The sequence below is a fragment of the Staurois parvus genome, unplaced genomic scaffold (genome assembly GCF_062004578.1).
Source record: "Staurois parvus isolate SC_StPar_1 unplaced genomic scaffold, SC_StPar_1.0 ptg000013l, whole genome shotgun sequence".
Taxonomy (NCBI): Eukaryota; Metazoa; Chordata; class Amphibia; order Anura; family Ranidae; genus Staurois; species Staurois parvus.
Genome location: NW_028317809.1, coordinates 14,131,696 through 14,147,596, shown reverse-complemented (window position 1 = coordinate 14,147,596; position 15,901 = coordinate 14,131,696). Strand labels below are relative to the sequence as shown.

At 39.9% G+C, this 15,901-nt stretch overlaps 1 protein-coding gene across 7 annotated transcripts in view; it reads left to right on the top strand.

Annotated features, from left to right (window-relative positions):
• The window catches only part of SEC31A (SEC31 homolog A, COPII component), a 113,497-nt gene that overhangs the window by 29,515 nt on the left and 68,081 nt on the right, over nt 1–15,901 (top strand). For all 7 annotated transcript variants that reach the window (XM_089675902.1, XM_089675922.1, XM_089675887.1 and 4 more), the window contains exons 3-5: nt 6,110–6,233; nt 8,653–8,851; nt 15,002–15,097. In XM_089675902.1, the coding sequence (XP_089532028.1) occupies nt 6,110–6,233; nt 8,653–8,851; nt 15,002–15,097 (419 nt within the window). The remainder of the gene's footprint in view (nt 1–6,109; nt 6,234–8,652; nt 8,852–15,001; nt 15,098–15,901) is intronic.

Below are 15,901 nucleotides of genomic sequence, written 5' to 3'. Positions count from 1 at the left end.
CCCTGCACGGTTAACCCTTTGATCGCCCCTCATGTTAACCCCTTTCTTCCCAGTGCCATTAGTACTTTTTTTTTTTTTGTTAGCACTGATCATTGTATTGGTGTCACTGGGGATGTCAGTGACACCAAGTCAGTTCCCCCCAGTGTCAGAATGTCCACCACAGTCCTCTATAAGTCGCTGATTGCTGCCATTACTAGTATTAAAAAAAAATTCCAGTATCTACACCACCATTTGTAAACGCTATCACTTTCACGTAAACCAATTAATTTACACATATTGGGATTTATTTTTTGAGCAAAGACATGTAGCAGAATACATGTTGCTCTAAATTTATGACGAAATTAGATTTTTTAAATTTTTTTACTGGACTTTTTAAATAGCAAAATTCAAAAATATTGATTTTTTTTTTTTTTCTCAAAATTGTCGGTCTTTTTTTTTTTTTTTTATAGCGCAAAAAAATAAAAAACATTAGAGGCGATCAAATACCAGAGAAAGAAAGCTCAATTCGTGGGGAAATTTCATTTGGGTGCAGCATTGCATGACCATACAATTGTCAGCTGAAATAACACAGCGCCGTAACGCAAAAAATGGCCTGGTCAGGATGGGGGTAAATCCTCAAGAGGGCAAGTGGTTAAAAGTCAGCAGCTACAGTTTTGTAGGTGCTGACTTTTATTTTTTCACAGTGTGACTGGAACTCCGCTTTAAGGTACTTATTCTGAGCCACAATAGTTTTATTAAAAAACCCACAACCTAAAATATACTATATTGCAGCTTACCAATCATTAGATGTGATGGCTACATTAGTTTTCTTAGGCTTTTTACCCTTGTTTTAACCTGGTGGTGTTTTGGACTAGGTCACCTACAGACCATTTACCGTGATCTACCAGTGAGCCAAATTAATATAGAATTACGTGCACGTGGAAGCCAGACACTAACACTGTTGCAGTTTGCCAGCTTCCTAAAATTCTGTTTTATTGAGGAACTAACAGTATCATTTATAGGGCTTATGATGCAGGCAAAGCATATACATTGATTGGGTGAAAGTCCACTGGGTTTCTGCGTGTTCTTCCATCCGTGTTGATATCTTCCAATCATTGTCCCCAAAAAGACTCATTCCCTTATTCCCTTTTATGGGGGTTGTTTACATTAAAAGATACTTTTCTCCTAATGAGTCACCTAGGGTGAGACTCCGGATGAAGGTGCCATCTTAATTATCATCATTGTTCTGTCAACCTATATCTGATTGTTTACTTAAGAGAGTAAGGAATTTAAAGAGCAAGAAGCAGAAAGTAGCAAGACTATAAAATTGTCATTTTACTGATCATCTAATAGAACGTGGATTGTCTATCACAATCCACTACAGTGGTATGGCTAGTAACACATCTCCTGTATTAGAGTGCCTCTACTCTTAATGAAGGAGCACAGGAGGCACCTTTTGGACAGCAGCATTGTCACTCTGAAGGGAGCATAGTGTTAGATGTACTAGCAGATTTAGGTACACTATCAAATTAAAGCCAAACTCCAGTTCACAATGCAGTTACACAAGCAGATATAGCAACTGTTTTTTTTTTCTTTTAGGATATAGCCTTTCCATGAATAAAGGCTGACCATTGTAAGCACCCCTGGTAAACGGTTTGTCTCAACACTCTAACTGCTACATTTGCTGGAGAGCTAGTTCTGTTGAAAAACAACAGACTTGGTGGCTGGATTGGTGAGGCAAGAAAGAAAGCCTAAAAAGAAAACTAATGCAGCCACCACATATAAGATGTGGTAAGCTGCAATATAACAAATGTTGCTTTTAGGTTTAATACTGATTTAAGCATTTCTCATATACAGTAGTATTAGAGGAAATAACTGAGTGAGATTAGAAATGATTTGTATGCCATGATATTTTTAGTATGATTTTTTTAAAGGATAAGTTCACCTTTCCTAACATGTTACACCCATATTCAGGGTGTAACATGTTATGAATGCACTGGCCCCACTCCCCTGCTTTGACAACTAGCTTCGCTCTGTCTGCCCGGCCACCTCACTCATTCACAGTGTTATGTGAATGAGAAACTACGCTGTGAAGCGCTGTGGTAGTTCATTGAGTTTTCCTGTCAGTATATCTGCTTGTCCATACATCCTGTACAGGCAAGCAGATATTCTGACAGATGTGCAGGAGACATGCATGGCACCAGCAATCTGCTGATCGCTGGTACAATGGCTGCAACAAAAAATAATAAATACACATTTTTTTACCTGCAAAAAAATGTGCCTTTATTATTTTTTGTGTAAAGGTGAACTTTTCCTTTAACCGCCACCCGCCCGCCATATAGTAATATGACGGATGCAAGGCGGTTCTCTCGTTCTGGGAGGACATCATATGACGTCCTCCCATTCTAACCGTGCATGTGCGGCTCTCGGAGCCCGCAGCGCGACGATTGGCGGTGCGCTGTGTCCCTCGGACACAGCGGATCACTGATCCACGGAAAGAGCCGAAGATGTCGGCTCAGTCATGTGATCAGCTGTGTCCAATCACAGTAAACAGGGAAATGCCGGTTATCGGCATTTTTCCCCACGAGCTGTCATGCTGACAGCTCGTGAGGAGAGGAGAGCTGGTAATCGGCATTCCTCGGAGGGGACATGTACACAGATCATCAGAGCACTCATGATCAGTGTGCCCTGATGATCTGTGTAGCCCCAGCAGCGCCACATGTCAGTGTCCATCAGTGCCAGCTCCCAGTGCTCATGCATGCCACCTGCCAGTGCCCATCAGTGCCACATCAATGCCACATATCAGTGCCCATCTGAGATGCCTTTCAGTGTCACCAAATCAGTGCCAGTCAATGCCAGTCAGTGCCACCTATCAGTACTGCCAATCAGCGTCGCCTATCAGTGCCCGGCAGTGCTGCCTATCAGTGCCAGTCAGTGCCGTCTATCAGTGCCGCCTATCAGTGCCATATATGAGTGCTGCCTTTCAGTGCCCATCAGTGAGGCCTGTCAATGCCCATCAGTGCCATCTACCAGTGCCTCCTCATCAGTGCAGCCTATCAGTGCCCATCAGTGCAGCCTCATTAGTGCACATCAGTGAAGGAGAAAAATCACTTATTTACAAATTTTATAACAAAAACTAAGAAAAAACTTTTTTTTTTTCAAAATTTTCAGTGGTTTTTGGTTTGTTTAATAAAAAATAAAAATCCCAGAGGTGATTAAATACCACCAAAATAAAGCTCTATCTGTCACAAAAAAAATGATCAAAAATTTCATATGGATACAGTGTTGCATGACTGCGCAATTGTCATTCAAAGTGCAACAGCGCTGAAAGCTGGAAATTGGCCTGGGCAGGAACGGGGTATAAGTGCCCTGTAGGCTAGTGGTTAAGTGGCTTTGCATTCAAAAGCAAAGAAGGCACGTATAGAATTTACCGCTGGATTTATAAGCGATATTTTCAGGAGTTCAGATTTGTTGAGGTTTACCTTAAAGTTGCTCAAGTCCCCAAACTGTGGGGACATAACGTGCAATTTTATATTTTGTGGGACCAATTTTAATTCCTAGTATGGTTGGATTATTACAATGGGGTGTTGCTAAATGTTCCATGGTAAATACAGATAGGAGAGGGAGCTGCCCTATCATGTTTCAGGTTTGAGAGGGAATAGACTGTGGCAGGGAGGTAACACTATTTCTCCGGTGTCTCTTGATGGTTACAGGAATTCAGATTTTACTTCCACCTACAGGAGATTGGGACACTGGCAAACAGAAAAAAATGGTAAGCCAGTACCCATGCAACCTCTACCCTGGAAGCCTCAGTTTTTTCCTGTTGTTTTAGAAGGTTGCATGCCTTTTCCTCAGCTCTACTGAAAAAAAGCCTAACTGATTTTGATAGCCTTCTCAGTTCGTAGTATTTTTTTCTTACTGAAACAATGGGTTGTCTGAACAGGCAACCTCATTCTTATCTTATTATTTTCCATCCCTGAATTCCCAAAGTTGGAAGTGTGATGCTTGAACCTTACACTTGTAGACCAGCTGGTCTTTTGTGGACTTTTTTTGTTCACAGTTCCATCTTGGGACCTCTTGTCCTGGGGATTTTCCCCAGTGTTGTTTTTGTTAACAATATTATGCTGTTTGTTCCTTTTCAGGTAGCTGCCCTGTTTCACCTATTTTTAGGTGTTTTCGTTTGCAGCACCTTTCAGATGCAAACTTGTTGTTCCTTTAGAGTCATTTGCATCGGCAGTTATTTCTTCTGCTCTAAGCATCCTGTTAGTCTTCGGTGGTCTCCTTTGGTCATTGGCAGGCCTCCCCTGTTTCACAGGAGACTTTTATCATATCTGGTTAGGCTTTGGGCGTTGGTTCTTCTGGTAGTCCTGGGTTACAGATGGTTCCTGGTCACTTCTTTGTTCTGTCAGTGGCTGTTCTGCACCCACCTCTCAGTTGGACTGCTTTTGGATGCCCTGTCTCTTTATGAATTCCAGTGTCCTTCAATGGATGAGGAAGGAAAATAGGATTTTTTTTGTACTTAATGTAAATCTTTTTCTCAAGTTCATTGAACGACACAAGTATTCAGAAAAAGTTGGATTATACTGCCGCCTACAGGAAGTTGGGACACTGGCAAATAGGCAAATGGTAAGCTAGCACCCAAAATAAAACCAAGGCATGCTAGGTGGGGGTTGTGGGTAAGTAATATATAGAGCCAGCAAAAAACACAGAGTGGTGGGACCTGTGCCCCTTAATGGACTCAATGAAAAAGGTTTTATAGTAAGAACAAAAATCTTTATTTATTTATTTATTACAGGTACTTATAAAGCACCGTCAATTTACGCAGCACTTTACACTTATATTATACATTCACATCAGTCCCTAACCCTCAAGGGGTGTACAATCTAAGGTCCCTAACTTGCATTCATACATACACATACTAGGGCCACTTTAGAAAGGAGCCAATTAACCTACCAGCATGTCTTTGGAGTGTGTGAAGAAACCGGAGTACCCGGAGGAAACCCACGCAGGCACAGGGAGAACATGCAAACTCCAGGCAGGAGGTGCCGTGGTTGGGATTCGAACCAACGACCCTAGTACTGCCAGGCGGAAGTGCTAACCATTTAGCCACTGTACTGCCCTATTTTTATTTTTTGTTCCCTAACTATAACAGGGAAAGTAATGTCACCCTCCTGATTGTGCTGTTTTGCAAAGTTGAGTGAATAAAAAATGTGGCTGAACAAAATAGCATGTTTTGGCAGATGAGCAGTTAATAAGTATGTATGTAAACTATAGGATCTATTTTATGAAGCAGTGAATGTGACTTTTAATAAACATTGCTGTCATAGGGAATTAATCACTGCCATTTAAAACACTGCAGAATATGTTTGCTTAATGTCAGAGTCACTACTTTATAAATATGCCCCTATGTGTTTAGTCTGGAGCTGTTCTTTAGTTACATCTATGTACTTCTAAAGGACTACTGCAAACTTAATTAGAAAGATGAGTAATTTTAGCTGCCAGTAGACATAAAAAGCCTGCTTATCCCACCCTGTTGTGTTTCTACAGATTTTCTGTTCACTTGTCAAGAATGACTCAGTCCTCAAAGCTAAACTAGACACTTATAAATATTGTATATTGCTTTAAAAGTTGTAAATATTGAAAACAGAAATACTTTTTGCCAGCAAACCTTTCTTTGTCAAAATGTTTATTATGGGGGTGGTGAGTGTCTTGACCCTAAAAGACACTCTACCTAAACAAAGGGGTTTTGTTTGGCCCTGAAACATTTGTATCTTACGGTGTCAGTAATCATGCTAAAGATTTTCCTGCAACAGGGAAGGTGTTCTGGTGATTAAGTACTTTTGATGTTCTTAATTTATTATGTATTATTTTTATTTTCAGCCCCTGCTACTCACAGTTTCTATATTATCACAGAAAGAATCAGCTGTTGGCTTTCAGAGGATGGATGTTTATTAATGCATTCTTGGCACACAGCATTGTACCAAGGATACATTTTAAAGCGTAACTGAACCCATGCTAAACCTGTACTTAGTATGTAATGTATTGGTAAAGGTGAACCTATACTTGGGATTAAAGAAAAACTGTGTATGAGAGTGGAAGCTCAGTCACAATTTTTTTGTTATTTTGTCAGGAACTTCTGCTCAGCAGCTAGATGCCACTTTTAGCACAAATGCCTCTTTGGAGATCTTTGAACTAGATTTGGATGACCCTTCACTGGACATGAAATCATGTGCTACATTTGCATCTTCTCACAGGTATGAAATTTACTTTTTCTACAGTATACAAGATTTACTCAGAGTTGAAAGTGGATAAATAGATCTAAATGTCCCCACTTTGTGCTTTGAAATGTGCCTAGTGTTGTAAGTTCTAGTTCTGACTTGAGACATGTCAGTCATCCACTCTTCTTTTCTCTTCATTCAGTCAAATCACTGCTGGGCAAAGCAACAGGATCAATTGACTAAATTGATTAACCTGTGACAGTTTTTGCAAGTTTGTTTTTGAGCCTAAAAAATACATTCAGGTGTTTTTTTTTTTTGTTTTTTTTTTAAGAGGGCAAAAACATGTATGCAGTACATTTATACATGCACATTTCCTTCTGTTTTATCCCTTTAAAGATGCTGTAAATACAAAAAAGTACCTGCTGATCTGCCAAAATGTACTAAGCTCCAAATTTTCAGTTGTGAGCTGACAATATAGTACCTTTTCTGGCTTGTTAGCCCCCTTGTGATAGCAATAAAGTAAATGTGGAATAAACAACTTTTTAACAAAATAATTAAAAGATTAAAACAAAACCTGAGAGTACCTGTTTTGCTCCACTCACAGGCGCACAAATGCAAACACATAAAATGCACACGTGTGTAAAAACAGTTATTACGCCACACGTTTAGTATCTTCGTCGGACTGGGTGTATTCATTTTAGAGCTAGCATTCATGACTAACTCTGAATTGATAACCTGTAAAGGCATTTAAAGTGTCACCTATGAACAGATTTGGGTATCATAGTTTTACATTGCAGTTTCACAAGTGCGTACAACTTTAGGACTTAATATGTTTGGTATCTATTTATTCACAACAAAACCCCATCTTTTATATCTCACTTAAAAAGCTGTGTTTTATAGTATACTGTGTTTGTGCACCAAAATTCATTTTATTCTACTTTTCCTTAAAATGTACATTTGATCATCATTTGCACAAATATTGTACAACATAAAAAATTGCAGCTGCCACCATTTCATTTTGCAGGGCTTCTGCTTTCAGTAAATATGTAATTGTTTAGGGATTTAAGCATTTTTTTAGGAAAATATGCAGATTTTAATACAAATGCGAAAAATTAAAAAATTGCCCTGGAGTTTAAGAGGTTGAAATGCTTGTAAATGCAGATAGTGTGCCCACTTTGAAAATAAATGAATGCATTTTTTAGTCTGTGTTTGCTAGGTTTTTTTTTCCCCCATCTCAGCATGGCTTGGGTCTAAGACTAAGCCACAGAGGGTTACATTTTCTGGTGACATTGCTTTCAGGCCTCTGCTGACCCCTTTCTAGGCTATACAGGACGGAGATGCTTAAAGCAGAACTAAACCCATCAATCGAAAAAGTTTCAAGGTACATTCCTGTCATATGCCAGGAATGTAACTGTCACATTTGCTTGCGCTCTCAACCAAACTGTCAAACTATAAAATGGCTGCTGTCATAACTGATCACCTGTGCAGCAGTTCATATGTGAATCACAACAGTTTAAGATTAAACAGAGGCTGAAGATGGCAGCTTCCTTGGCTGAATGCGATAGGAGGGTTTAGTTTGCTTTAACTGACATCTCTACGCCTACTGCTTAGCCCTGACCTGGCCACCAGGTAGTTCATCTTTAAGGCCTTGTTCACACCAGTGTGCAGAGAAATCAGTTTTTCTGCACACATTCTGCAAGGGCAAAAAACAATTGTTCTTTATGCACTCTATTCACACCACAACACAGGTATCACTTGTGGGTTTTTTTTTCTGCGAGGAAATCTGCAACGTGTATGCAGTTTTTCTCGGGGAGAAAAAAGAGACTTCGAAAGGGCACGTAACTGACACACATGAAGACTGGTGTCAGGGCTGATTCACACCAGATGCTGTCCAGCGCATTTTTTTTCTGCATCAAAATGCATGCACAATGTTTTCCGTGTATTTCAATGGCCCTAGTTCACACAATTGCAGTCAATTCCAGTCAGTTTCTGGTGCAGAAAAAACATGCTGCATTGTTTCTGCTCAGAACTGTACTGTAATACAGAAAAACACATCGGAACGGAGTGTAAGCAAAAAGTCATCTGGAAAGCATCTGGAGTGTGATTTTGTGGTGGGAACTGGCCCTCAACGTGCATGAAAACCAGTGTGAAACTGATGTAAACTCATGTCTCTGCAAGTGAAATCTGGTTTTCCTATCAGTTTTCATGCATGTATTGTGTGAAAAAAGCCCTTAGGAAAGTTTTAATAAAGAAATAAGTGGCACAGAAAAATTATATAAACTATTAGGAGTACATTTTTTTTTTTAGGAGGGGGGCTACTGACACTTGTTCAGTCATGTTTCATCCCTTATTTCTTTTTATTATATTGTCCAGTTATGTTTTAATTTCAGTTGTACCTATTTCCATTTGGTGCCATTGATTTCCTTATGGCATATTTATTTTTATGTGTTTTCAGGTATCATAAGCTAATTTGGGGACCGCACAGGATAAAATCAGATTGCAGTATTTCAGGAGTTATTATCGCTGGAGGAGAAAATGGAAATGTAATTCTTTACGACCCAGCTCAAATTATGGCTGGTGATGACGATGTGGTGATTGCACAGCAAGATAAACATACAGGACCAGTCAGAGCTTTGGATGTAAACCCCTTTCAGGTTAGATTTTCATAAATGCTTTCTGTCGCATGTATTTTATAACAGCTGGGTGTTAGAGCTTTTGCTTGTTGTTGTTGCATCTGTTTAACCACTTCAAGTCCGGACACTTTCACCCCCTTCCAGTCCAGGCCAATTTTCAGCTTTCAGCACTCTCACATTTGACAATTACTCAGTCATGCAACACTGTACCCATATGACATTTTTATCCTCTTTTTGAGACAGAGTTTTCTTTTGGTGGTATTTGATCACCCCCGGTTGTTGTTATTTTTTCTATTTAAAAACAAAATACTGAAAATTTTGAAGAATAATTTTTTGCTTAGTTTTTGTCATAAAATGTTGCAAATAAATAATTTTTCTTCATACATTTAGGCCAAAATGCATTCTGGTACATTTTTTTGGGTAAAAATCAGACAAAACCGTTTATATTATTTAGTCTGTCTGAAAGCTATAGAGTCTACAAATTATGGGATATATATTTGAAAATTGATCAGTTGAGACCTTAAAATGCTGTATGATGTATGGCAGTGATCAGGACGCTGGCATGGGGTATGGCGGTGATCAGGACATTAGCATGAGGTACGGCGGAGATTAGAACGCTGGTATGGAGTATGGCAGTGATCAGGACACTGGTATGGCAAATGGGGTGATCAGGATGCTGGTTTGGCATATGGGGTGATCAGGATGCTAGTATGGGGCATGGCGGTTACCAGGGCCGCTGGTATGGTGTATGGCAGTGATCAGGGCGCTGGTATGACAGTAACCAGGGTGCTGTTGTTGCGATTTGCAGTGACAAGGGTGCTATTATGGTGGTGGTGCCCGCATCGGCAAAGCTTCCCGTCCTGATTTAAAGTAGAAGTCAAGGTTTCAGTGCCCAAAACAAACTATTTTTGTTACTGAGCAATGCAGCCACTGTGTGTGCAGTGATATACTGTAGTCTCATTAGCTACATACAGTAAGTTGTGCTGTGTTCCACCAGCGGTACGAGCGACTTCCCTTCTGCTTCCACAAGTAAAGAGAGTCAGGTTTAATTCTTCTCTGCCATTGATAAAAAATACAAGGCTTCTGTGGAATGGCACAGTAGCACTCAGCCTGACTATCTCTTTAATTCCAGCAGCAGAGGGGAAGTCGCCTATACTGCTGGTGGAACACAGCATCGCTTACTGCATGTAGCTACTACAGTTTATTACAGTACACATGATGGCCATGTTGTACAGTAGTGGAAATAGTGCGGGTAGGGTGGCGCGCGCGCCTTACACGAAAATGCATGATTTTGCACAGCGTGCCGCCCTGCATCTGCTATAGAGAGGATGACAAGTGGTTAAAGTGCATTGAACCATGGAATTTTGCTTTAAACTGGTTGTAACTTTTAAAACATTTCATGCGTGAATTATGAAAGCCACAGTCAGGATTTTCTCCTCAGTGTTTTTTTTACTCTTTGGGAATGAAATGAGAAAATGTAAAAACATTTTTTTTTTCTTGAACATTCATTTTCCAAGGAGTTCTGCACCTGTCCATGTGAGTTTGAGTCTTTAACTGAAGACTTGACAGATGATATTTTCTCCACTATCCTATAGGCCTTTCTGTCATGCTCTGCATTTGAGTTCTACAAAATATAAAGACATTTAAGTAGTAGTGAAGTCTCCTGGAAAAAAAATAAAACATTTTTTAAGGTTTAACCTACCGAGCCAATTCTGGCATTTCTGTCATGCATGTAAAAAAAACTTCATTTTTTTGATAGAAAATTACTTAGAACCCCCAAACATTATATATATTTTTAAGCAGAGGTACTAAAGAATAAAATTCCCCAGGTTCCTAGCACTTTTATCTTCACTCAGTTTTCCTTCAGGGTTCCGTATCTTCAGCTGCTTGAATGGCCAGGCACGGGAGTCACATCACTGTGGCACACGGAGTGGGCCATAGGCATACACGAGCTCAGATCACATTATTGCTGACAGGGAGGGGGGCATCTATAACAGAAGAGACCACTAGGGTCTCTGCTGTTATAAAAACCCTGCCTGTCAGCGATTTTTGAAATGTGGACTTTACTACCGCTTTAACTGTTACTTGCATTATGAAACTTATCTGCACATATTGATGTTTTCTTACAAAACTGCAAATTGCATTCTAATAGCTTGAATAAATTGATTTACAGCCTAAAAAGTTACTGCAGCTATATTATTTTCAATAAAAACAAAGTTGCAATATTAATATGAATTATAGCTGAAATATAGCCAGTGATGCACGATGTCCAATTTAGTGGACAGATGAATTGTAAAGATAAAATCAATACTAGTAAAATCTAATTACAATATTTTTTTTAGGTGTTATTAGATATTTCCACATATACAGTGGGGATCGAAAGTTTGGGCACCCCAGCTAAAAATTTGTATTAATGGGCATAAAGAAGCCAAGGAAAGATGGAAAAATCTCCAAAAGGCATCAAATTACAGATTAGACATTCTTATAATATGTCAACAAAAGTTAGATTATATTTCCATCATTTACACTTTCAAAATAACAGAAAACAAAAAAATGGCGTCTGCAAATGTTTGGGCACCCTGCAGAGTTAATATCTTCTACTGCCCCCTTTGGCAAGTATCACAGCTTGTAAACGCTTTTTGTAGCCAGCCAAGAGTCTTTCAATTCTTGTTTGAGGTATCTTTGCCCATTCTTCCTTACAAAAGTCTTCCAGTTCTTTGAGATTTCTGGGCTGTCTGTCACGCACTGCTCTTTTAAGGTCTATCCGTAGATTTTCAATTATGTTGAGGTCAGGAGATTGTGAAGGCCATGGCAAAACCTTCAGTTTACGCCTCTTGATGTAATCCCCCGTGGATTTCGAGGTGTGTTTAGGATCATTATTTATTTGTAGAAGCCATCCTCTCTTTAACTTCAGCTTTTTCACAGATGGCATCAAGTTACCATCCAAAATTTGCTGAAATTTTATTGAATCCATTTTTCCTTCTACTCGTGAGATGTTCCCTGTGCCACTGGCTGCAACACAACCCCAAAGCATGATTGATCCAACCCCATGCTTAACAGTTGGACAGAGGTTCTTTTCATGAAATTCTGTGCCCCTTCTTCTCCAAACGTACCTTTGCTAATTCCGGCCAAAAAGTTCAATTTTAACCTCATCGGTCCACAAAACTTGTTTCTAAATTCATCAGGCTTGTCTATATGTTCATTTGTAAAGTTCAAACGATGATTTTTGTGGTGAGGACGTAGAAGAGGTTTTCTTCTGATGACTCTTCCATGAAGACCATATTTGTACAAGTATCTCTTTATAGTGGAATAGTGTACCACAACTCCAGTGTCAGATCTTTCTGGAGGGATCGTGCAGTCAAACGTGGGTTTTGAATTGTTTTTCTCACAATCCTGCGAGCTGTTCTGTCTGATATTTTTCTTGGTCTTCCAGATTTTGCTTTAACTTCCACTGTTCCTGATGACTGCCATTTCTTAATTACATTCCGAACAGAGGATATTGACATCTGAAAACGCTTTGCTATCTTCTTATAACCTTCTCCAGCTTTGTGAGCGTCAACTATTTTCAGTTTCAGTTTTTTAGACAACTGCTTAGAAGAACCCATGGTGCTGATTGTTGGGGCAAGGTCAGATGAGTCTGGGCATTTAAAACCTTTGAGATTGACATAACCTGGTCTTCCCAGACAATGATTGAGAACAATCCATGACACTGGCAGGTCTCAGCTTTGCAAAGGGGGCAGTGCATGCTATAAATTCTGCAGGGTGCCCAAACTTTTGCAGACGCCATTTTTTTGTTTTCTGTTATTTTGAAAGTGTAAATGATGGAAATAAAATCTAACTTTTGTTGACATATTATAAGAATGTCTAATCTGTAATTTGATGCCTTTTGGAGATTTTTCCATCTTTCCTTGGCTTCTTTATGCACATTAATACAATTTTTAGCTGGGGTGCCCAAACTTTCAATCCCCACTGTATATATATATATATATATATATATATATATATATATATATATATATATATAATTTTATTTATAGAGATATAGAGATATTGGCAAGATATTCCTAAGCTGCTTATCCTTTGTTTTTTTTTTACAATGGCTGACCAGTGGGTGGCAGAGTATGGGATGATTCACTAGCATCCAATGGACAGGGTGATATTCAACTATACAAACAGAACCCATTCACCTACAATAATACAGCTTTTAAATAGCTGTCCACTGTAGTGACCACTGTGCATGAAAGGGTTATATAAACAAAACACAATTGTATGCTTTATGGGATTTTGAAAGCAACCAACTACCACATATTTCAAATAAAATATCAGTGTTTCTTTATACACTTAACATTATGCCAAATACATAAAAACAATCTCCATAATAAACTTCAAGCACAAATGGAGGATTTTGAATATCACATAGTGAGACTTGTAACAAGTTACAATCACATCCAGTGGTATCCCCCACAGCTGCTTTTTACCCCACAACCATGTTCCCTTGATTGTTAGTTTATACAGCTAGGGAAATCCTACACATTTCGAAATTGTTTCAAAAATTATCTTCTTCAGGAATAGGATACCACTCTGGAACATAAACGTACAGAGCTCCCTGTTTGGGGGGAACACAATAGCTCCACAGGAAGGATTCCTCCATCAACACTAGCTGTGTTGAATGGGGAATTGAGCAATTGTCTTTCCTGCAAATTGTGGTTGCAGGAAAGAAAATAACATAATCTATGGCCTGCCTTTGATTAAAAATAAGGTTTTTGCTGCATATTTCATTCTTTGTTTGCATGCAGTCAACAAATATACTGCATCAAGGTGCCCTTTAACCACTAGCCTACAGGGCACGTATACCCCCTTCCTGCCCAGGCCAATTTCCAGCTTTCAGCATTGTTGCACTTAGAATGACAATTGCGCGGTCATGCAACACTGTACCCATATTAAATTTTTATCATTTTTTTGTGACAAATAGAGCTTTATTTTGGTGGTATTTAATTACCTCTGGGTTTTTATTTTTTCTTAAACCAAAAACCACTGAAAATTTTGAAAAAAAAAATGTTTTTTCTTAGTTTTTGTTATAAACTTTTGTAAATAAGTGATGTTTCTCCTTCACTGATATGCGCTAATGAGGCTGCACTGATGGGCACTGATGGACACTGATATGTGGCACTGATGAGGAGGCACTGGTAGGTGGCACTGATGGGCATTGACAGGCATCACTGATGGGCACTAAAAGGCAGCACTCATATATGGCACTGATAGGCGGCACTGTTAGGCGGCACTGATAGGCGGCACTGATAGGCGGCACTGATAGGCGGCACTGATAGGCGGCACTGACTGGCATTGATAGGTGGCACTGACTGGCACTGATGAGTGACACTGAAAGGCAGCTCAGATGGGCACTGATATGTGGCATTGATGTGGCACTGATGGGCACTGAAATGTGGCACTGATGTGGCAGTGATGGGCACTGGCAGGTGGTATGGTGAGCACTGAGAGCTGGCACTGATGGACACTGACAGGTGGCACTGCTGGGGCTACACATCATCAGGGCACACTGATCATGAGTGCTCTGATGATCAGTGTACATGTCCCCTCTGAGGAATGCCGATTACCGGCTCTCCTGACAGCTCGTGGGGAGAGAAATGCCGATAACCGGCATTTCCCTGTTTACATGTGATCAGCTGTGATTGGACACAGCTGTTCACATGACCGAGCCGACATCTTCGGCTCTTTCCGTGGATCGGTGATCCGCTGTGTCCGAGGGACACAGCGCACCGACGATCGCCGCGCTGCGCGCTCCGGGAGCCACACATGCGCAGTTAGAATGGGAGGACGTCATATGACGTCCTCCCAGAACGAGAGAACCGCCTTACATCCGGCATATTACTATATGGCGGGCGGGAGGCGGTTAAAGTGAACACTGCTCAAATTAGACATGGAGGCTGACATTGATAGCTTCCAGTTTGTCATCTGTGCTAAATCTGTGGCTATATCTGTCTGCATAGGTTTGTAAACTTGCTTTGTGAGCATCCACATTCACATTGTGACATTTTTGAATTAAGCTTATATTGGATTGCAATTTATTTTTATTTTTCTGCACTAGTAGTTTGCTTTTTTTTTATCCATGTTTGTATTGATTCAAGTTTTTCCTTTTTTTTTTCCCCATAGACAAACCTTGTAGCATCGGGTGCCAATGAATCTGAAATCTACATTTGGGATTTGAATAACTTTGCTGTTCCTATGACACCAGGAGCTAAAAGTCAGGTAAACAAAGTTGTCTGATTTTGTTCCTTTTTTATAAAGTAAATCATACGGCAAAAAGGTTTTTTCCCCTAATGATCACTCTCTGAGTCTGATATGTTCCCCAAAGGTTGTTATAAGCATTCATCTGGTTATATGACCTAAAAATCCTGCTTGTGCATCCCCGCTTGAGTGGACCTCAATAGGGCTTGGATGCCATTTTCTTGGGACACTCAAGATCCTACAGAAGTAACATTGCCCTAAAGCACTGGGGAGGTCTACACTGATTTGCAGTCAATTATGAAGTTGATAGATGGAATTTGGTATGGCCAGCTACTGATTGACCGCGAGCTGCTGATTGACCGCCTGGAGGATTGTCATTCAGTGGTGACAACATGTTAAGTAATGCCCTCTTCATGTATTATTATGTCTCGCTTTAGCTTTAGAAGGGACATTGACTCAAGGGTCACAATGCTGCAGTGCTTTTTATAGCACGGGGAGATCTTTGTTACCCTTTTCAAAGGATGCCTGCAACAGTTCTGCTGGCAAGATCACCAGGTGTTTTTTTAACCTTGAAGTGTTACTAAACCCACAACAGTAAAATCAGTCTGTATATGTAGTAAAGCATGCTTGATATGTGGAACTGTGGAATCTAAGGGGTTAATCCTCTGCATTGTGTAAATATGCAGTTTGATCATGGCTTCTCTGATCCTCCCCTTCTTCTAGTGCCCCCCTCTTATCTCCTGATAAGACATATCATGTGGAGACACTCTGCACATGCTCAGTTTGCTGTATATTGCTAGAGAGGTTTTTTTTTTCTTGGGAAAG